This window comes from Cynoglossus semilaevis, chromosome 15 (genome assembly GCF_000523025.1).
Source record: "Cynoglossus semilaevis isolate Cse_v1.0 chromosome 15, Cse_v1.0, whole genome shotgun sequence".
Classification (NCBI taxonomy): domain Eukaryota; kingdom Metazoa; phylum Chordata; class Actinopteri; order Pleuronectiformes; family Cynoglossidae; genus Cynoglossus; species Cynoglossus semilaevis.
Genome location: NC_024321.1, coordinates 2,957,503 through 2,964,855, shown reverse-complemented (window position 1 = coordinate 2,964,855; position 7,353 = coordinate 2,957,503). Strand labels below are relative to the sequence as shown.

At 36.0% G+C, this 7,353-nt stretch overlaps 1 protein-coding gene across 1 annotated transcript in view; it reads left to right on the top strand.

The window, feature by feature from the left end:
• The window catches only part of LOC103390617 (integrin alpha-6-like), a 9,908-nt gene extending 4,517 nt beyond the window's left edge, over positions 1-5,391 (top strand). Inside the window, exons 11-26 of the mRNA XM_025063291.1 lie at positions 1-36; positions 129-193; positions 515-660; positions 737-883; positions 979-1,100; positions 1,174-1,330; positions 1,485-1,568; positions 1,651-1,730; positions 1,814-1,888; positions 2,819-2,921; positions 3,009-3,185; positions 3,367-3,465; positions 3,701-3,811; positions 4,377-4,481; positions 4,561-4,686; positions 4,916-5,391. The exon at positions 1-36 is cut by the window's left edge and continues 9 nt beyond it. Of these exons, the coding sequence (XP_024919059.1) occupies positions 1-36; positions 129-193; positions 515-660; positions 737-883; positions 979-1,100; positions 1,174-1,330; positions 1,485-1,568; positions 1,651-1,730; positions 1,814-1,888; positions 2,819-2,921; positions 3,009-3,185; positions 3,367-3,465; positions 3,701-3,811; positions 4,377-4,481; positions 4,561-4,686; positions 4,916-5,002 (1,720 nt within the window). The 3' untranslated portion in view covers positions 5,003-5,391. The remainder of the gene's footprint in view (positions 37-128; positions 194-514; positions 661-736; positions 884-978; positions 1,101-1,173; positions 1,331-1,484; positions 1,569-1,650; positions 1,731-1,813; positions 1,889-2,818; positions 2,922-3,008; positions 3,186-3,366; positions 3,466-3,700; positions 3,812-4,376; positions 4,482-4,560; positions 4,687-4,915) is intronic.
• Positions 5,392-7,353: the final 1,962 nt, after the last annotated feature.

Below are 7,353 nucleotides of genomic sequence, written 5' to 3'. Positions count from 1 at the left end.
AGACATCACAGAGGAAGAATGTGACAAAAACACATGGTAAGATGTTTGTTTTTTTTTAAAAAAAGAGACACCTTACAGCCCACAACAAGACGACAGGCTTTTCAACTCTGCCAAAATTCTCGGTAAAGTTATTTTTCAGTTCATGCCTGCTTCACCTACACAGCACATCCAGTTTCCTTTCAACCGAAACTGAGTGAGTTTTCCTTCATTGTCTTTTGACCTGGCATCCATTTACATGTGATATTTTCCTTTCAAACCTATTATTACTGTTATATATATATGTATATATTTGTTTAAGAGTTTCATTTTAGGATCTGATGTTTACAGTGTAAATGTTGAGACTTGATTATGGCGTTTTATTATTACCCTTTTGATTTTGTTTTTAAATTGTGCAGTTGTGTTATGTATATTGTTTTCTTGCTGTGTGTTTTTTACATCCTAAATTTCAGAACAGTTGTTGGAAATAAGTGACTGTGAATCAGCTGCACTTTTCCCCCCTTGCTTTTCTCCACAGTGCTGAACTACACCTTTGAGGGTGACGCTGAGAGACGGAAAGAGAGGCTTCCACCCAGAATTGATTTCCTGGGACCGTCTGGAGGACAGGTGGAGCTGAAGGGACAGAGGAGAGAAGCCTGTACTGACACTAAACTACGACTTCTGGTAAAGTTAGTTTCATCAATCTCATCAAGAACAGTGTTGTATAGTTGTTCTAATCCATAATCAAAATATATTACAGCGTGATATTAAAGACAGGCTGCACAAAATCCCTGTTTCTGTCTCTGTGTCTCTGTGGAGCCGGAGTGAGACACAAAGAACGAGTGAGGATCTGCCAAACGTCTCTCCTGTCCTCAATCTCTACCAGCGAAAAAACACAGTCTCAAAGGTATGACCTGTGTGTGTGCTGTTTTTGAAACGAAGCAGATACAGACCAGACTAAAATAAAAGAATTCACATTTGCTCCAAACATGTTTTTTGCAGATTGTCTTAATACACAAAGGCTGTGGAAGTGACAACATCTGCCAAAGTAACTTAGAGCTGCAGTACAAGTTCTGCTCCAGAAAAACGATAAATGATCAGAATGTCTTTAAGTCCCTATCCAGGTGAGAGCAACATGGAAGAGTTAAAATGTATGTAAACTCACATCGTCTGCATAATCTCGAATTATCTTCTCAGAGATGATGGTGTAGCCGTCATCACCCCCTCCAAAGAAGATGTAGCTTTGGAAATAACTGTGACCAACCGAAACGGAGACGACGCACATCAGAGTCATTTGATCGCCATGCTGCCAGACACTCTTCGTTTCTTCCACATCGTTTATGACACAGCAGCAGTGAGTAAAACAGAGAGAGTTTGTTCTGAGATTCTGATGAAATTGTATTGTATTCAACTCCTATTTTATAGTTTTCAAAAATACCTTGTAGTATGAGGATAGTGTAACCCATATACTGTAATACTATGTTTCCACATCTGTTTGGTATCCACAGGAAACACAGGTGACTTGTACAGCAAACAACAAAGGAACACTGATAGACTGTGAGTTAGGGAACCCACTGCAGAGAGATGCAGAAGTGAGTGGCACACTTTTGTGTTCTACTACAAACCTTGCATTTTCAACTGCTTGTACTATGAAGACAAACCTGTTTCTTTCAGGTTACTTTTTACATCGTACTCACCACTTCCAGTATTTCGCTGAGTACAAAATACGTCAATGTCACTCTCCAACTGGAAACGTAGGTGACTTGACAACCTACTCGTTTTATTTAAGCTTTACATGACCATGAATAAAAATATGTATTTCCGTTTTGTGATTTAGGACGAGCGAGCAGGATGTTCAGACTGTTGAAGCTTTAGCCAAAGTGGTTTTTGAGCTAAACCTGCGTGTGTCCGGGTCAGTAGAGATTCATTTTTACGTGATTCTGTAAAATATTTCAGTGCAGATTAAAGCAATTTTATCACAATTCATTTGAAAAATGAATGCACACGATGCACAATTTAAAGAAATGATTTCAGCCAAAGACAAATCCCTACAGGTACTAAAGCAGGGGTCGTTTGTCCTCTGAGAGCTACCTTTACAAAATAAAAATGACTGCGTAACATTTACTTATTTTCATAGCTCAATTCTAACAAACAGCTTTCTTTGCCTAAACATTTGTGTTACTGTCCACATATCACATTTTTATTATAACCTCTATTTTTATTATTTTATAATTATTGTTGTTGTTGTTGTTGTTGTATGACCCCCACAGAACATCCATGTATTCAAGGCGCAGTATTGTTCCTCCATTTTGACCAAATAAGCTGTTTTTATTTTTTTTATTTTTTTTTCTGTATAATGTCTTTTTTTTTTTTTTTTTTCTGTATAATGTTGCTGTTTGCTGGCTCAAAATAGCACAACCGACTGCACTCTACCAATGTTTGGCAATCCTTATAACAGATATAAACGCAGAATTCACGCTGTGCAGTAGCGAACTTAGCTTTAGCTGCACGGACATTAAACAGTAGCAAAATTATTAAATGTAGAGACATGAACTTTTTTGAATAAGTTTGATCATTATTTATCATTGTATTTGTTTTTTTGTATTTTTGTTTTTTTGTTTTTTTGTTTGTTTGATGACTGCAATTGCTCCTTTTCGTCAGCAGAGGGCCTGGCGTACAGACAAACTATTGGGCATAATAGAAAACCGAATTCAAACATTTAAATAATGATAATATAAACTCTTTTTAGACTCAGTGTCTAAAAACCTACATAGATTATATCTTTAACAGTTTAAATTGATGTGTGACCAATAAATATGTCAAATATTTTCTCTTTTTTCAGACGGACGAGGCCTACTCAAGTGAAACTTACTGAAAGCTTTAAAGGGGAAAGTGCCATAAATTCAACAAATGAAATCGGAGCTCCAGTTTTATATGAATTTAGGGTGAGGAATCAGTTTACACAATGTTTTAACATGTTTTTGCTCCAATAAATCTTTAGGAGGTACTCCTAGTTTTGTGTTGTTTTTCAGGTAACAAATTTGGGCAGACCCCTGAACTCCTTTGCCAATGTGTCTCTGAATATCAAGTGGCCAAAGGAAAACACTGTGGGGAAATGGTTTCTGTATTTGTCTCAGATCACTGAAGATGGACTTCAGTCCGTCTCCTGCTCACCTATTCAGGAAGTTAATCCACTGAAGGATGTTAAGGTATCACACATTAACTATTTTTATATTTATTAACAAACTTTAAAAAAGTGCACAGCCTGTGGCTTGTGTGCTGCTCCTCAGATGCATCAAGGCCCAGCCTCCTGTTCAGGATGACACTGCTTCACTAAAAGCTATTACTGTGATCTTATGTCAATAATACTATACATTTCTTCACCTTGAGGGTTGGGACCATCCATCTAGGAGCAGACGTGAAGTCAAACATGAAGCTCTCTCTACTAGTGATTTCTCCTTTTTGTCTACAAGAAAACACAAAACACTGGTAAGCTGTTAATAAGAGTGAGGCAGTATGATGTGTACATCCTGCAAAGTACTACACTAGTCAGTTATTATTTCAGACCTTATATGTTAATACAAATGTATTTTTAAATGAAACTATACTTTATGAATGAGTTTAGTTTCAAGAAGCACAGGAGGGAGAGTCGGGTGAAATAAGAAGGGAGGGTGAAATGTAAGGCAAGCACGTACAACTCAGTGTTTGTTTTTTCCCTCTGCAGAGTTGCACGGATGGTCTTAGATGTGTGGAGTTACGCTGCTATCTGCTGGGTCTGGACAGTAATGCAGTGATTTATCTTCATTCACATCTATGGAACACAACATTCACCGAGGTCGGTCCTGAATTGACACTCGTATATGTATATGTGTATATATGTATATGTATATATGTATATATATGTCTATATATGTGTATATACTGTATATGTATATAGGTATGTGTATATGTATATATGTGTATATATGTATACGTGTATATATGTATGTGTATATATGTATAGATATATATGTGTATATGTGTATATATATGTGTGTGTGTGTGTGTGTGTGTGTATCCATGAATTAGAGCAAGTGTGTGTGTGTGTGTATGTGTGTATCCATGAATTAGAGCAAAGTATAATGTTTATTTTAATTAAGTAAGATCAGTTTTATTTCTATTGCTCAAATTCACAAAAACGATTTGAAATTGGACACAAATTTTAAGGTGGTTCCTCATCAAGCCACGTGAGGAATCTGAGCTCTCCTAAATCACTTTTTTACAATGTAAATATATAAATAAATATGTAAATACATACAGATTTTGTATATGTTAATCATACAATCCTATGTCAGATGAAAATTCAGAATTCTGTCACTTGGTTAGTGACCTCTTCACCCATCAGCTTGTCGCCCATTCAGGATTACAGCACATTTAACTACCTGGACATTGATGTGGATGCAACCCTTGAGTTGACCAACGCACCGGAGAACATTGGACTGAACCAAGAGAACCCAGGGACGACGGTAAGGGGGGATAAAAACTTTTTTTATTCTCTTTATCTTCAGGTTATGTACGTTAAATATAACATTTATTTTTTCACAGGTGAAAATGACAATATTTCTTGAAAAGAAGATAGAAATCTTCACTAAAGTTGCCTGGTGGATCATTGTCTTGACAGTTGTTGCTTTGCTACTGATACTGGCAGTTTTTGCCTACCTGTTGTGGAAGGTAAAATATTTTTTATATTTTATGTCCTCATTTCAAAAACTTGTTTTAAAGTTATATTTGGATGTTATCGTTGATCATTTCAGCCTTTAGAACATTTACTTTAGAATAAGTAAATGTTATTTTTTTTCTAAGAATACTGTTTGAGGCAATGGGGATGAACCTGTGTCTGTTTGATCCCTGTTGTGGAAATGTTTGTACTGATATTCCTTTATTCCTCTGTTCTTATCAGAATGAATGTATCTCTCATCTTCGACATCATAAGAAGGTCACTCACGATCGACCTCCAAAGACAGAGAATCTCCCACTGAACAGCTAAAGAGAAACCATCATGTTGTGTCCACACATGTCCAGCCATCTGTTTTTGAGTATTTTAAAATTCCATATCCTTCACCTCCATCTGAATCAGGGTCAGAAACAGCCAGGGGCTCGGGGCTTAATCCCCTCTAGTTAAACATTAATCATTAAAAACCGAAAGCAAAGATTAGCGTTTAACGAGTAGGGAGTTTAGTCAAAGCTTGGAATTATCCCAAGTTTAGCAAAAGAAGTTTCAAAATTTAAACTTAGCTTTTTTTATTTACACTTTGCAGCAACTGCTTCTTCAGCTATCAACGTTTTACGTCTGTTACATCTGTTGTACCGCTGCTTTCAGGGAGAACTTTTGTAAAACTAGAGCAAAATCACATAAAAGACAAAGATCAAAACCCACTCACAGTCTTTTTTTTTTTTTAATGAAGCAGAAATATTTCACTTGTTTGATACCCTAAAAAGTTCATCGGATGAAATGAGAAATGTCCAGATACTTTCACAGTGTATGTAGGATGAGGTGACGGTGACGAGGTTGGACAGAGTCGTATTGAAGGAACATTAAACCTGAAATACAGAGGAAACACTGCAGTCACCACATCTGTGTCAGAATCTGACAGCTGATCATCAGAAGCACATTCACGATCACAATACTGTTTCAAAATACTGTTCAATTTGAATTAAAAAAAATAAAATACCGTCATACCTGACTGTTTTAAACTGGTTAAAAAGAGAGGTTTAAAAATTCAAATATTTAAAGGGCTAGTTCGGTTAAATACTCCAATTCAGGGACACTGTTGCTTATGGCTGACTTTAGTTTCTGTGATTCTGTGAAAAACCTTACATTTCAGACATTTTTTTTTCCTCAGACATTTAGGAAAGGAGTAACAATTCGGGTATTTTCCGTAATATCGCTGCCTCGCCTTTTTTTAAGTTCAAATGCATCAATATGGATGACATAATCATCCAGAGCACGTGGGTGGGACAGATTCTTAATAGTCATCGTTATTTGGCTGATTTCTCATTCTTAGGAAATCAGAAGTTGACCACAGAATGATTTTCCTTTTTTTTTTTTGTATATGTTGCTTTTAGAAAAACTCAGTAGAAAAACCACTTGGTAAAAAACATTCCAAAATCTTCTCAGCATCACCTCAGTAGCTCCGTGGAACGAAACACATGAAAAACAACGTACATACAAACTTTACACACATTCAGTCACATGGTCTGGTAACAATCTCTGGAAATAGTTGGAACAAAAACACATTATTTCAATGGTTCTGTTGTGAAGGGAAAAAAAGTTTACAAAACGATTTCACTCAATTGTTGGTTCCTGATACAAACGTGGGTCACAGGACTGAACTCTGTGGACTGACAAGATCCAGAGAGATTAGTTTAATTGTGAACATTTAGCACACTTCTCCTGCAGAATTTCCTTTAATTTAGAAATTTTACATTAATATAAATTTTATTTTTTTATTTTTGACTTACTGATTTGAAAGAATTTGTTTGTACGAAGCAACATTTTCTTTTTTTTTACCAGAGAAAGTTACAGACAAACAGCATTTTGTAAAAAGATAAACCCTTTCATGTCAAAAACAAAGCGACACTAACACATTATCACACACACAAAAACAATTTAACAGCAATATATTACATTTAAGACTCACCATTATATTCAACTCAAATTCAATTTGAGTTTTTAGGTACATTCAAAAATAAGTGAAAAGTGACTTTTGGTTCAAAAAAACAAAAAAAAACCTAAATTTTCCTGTTTTTTCCAGTGAATAATTAAACTTCACTGCATGCACTTGATCAAACATGGAAAAAAAGACAAAAAAGGAAAAATTATATTAGTTACATTCACCAACTTAAACACAATAAATAAGAAGCATAGGCTGAAACCAAAACATAATAAATATGTCCCTAAAACAGATGTCGGATTTTCTCACCAGATGTTACAGGAACCGTCGGCCATTGTGCTTCAGTACTGCACGCAGAGTTCAATCTCCCTAAAGGTCAAACATATAACAGACATAGTGTGTACACTACAGGAACTAGTGCCAGTGACTGGGTAGAGAACCAGGATGTGTGCGTGTTTCCATTGACACCAGGAACTGAAAGGAACAAGCACTGTTTTTGTTTCCCCCAAAAATAATGAAGAGGCGGGACTGTAGGAGTAGTCCAACTCTTTTGATTGGTCATAAAAGTCATCACTCACTCACTAATTTCTTTTTAAGATGACTTTTCCCTGTTAATGATAGACCTCAGTTCCTCGGAGAACCAACAGGGAACTAGGTACTGGAACTAGGTACAGGGAAACTTCCTGTTGTGACCACATGGCTAATTTGCATATTGTTTAGGGGA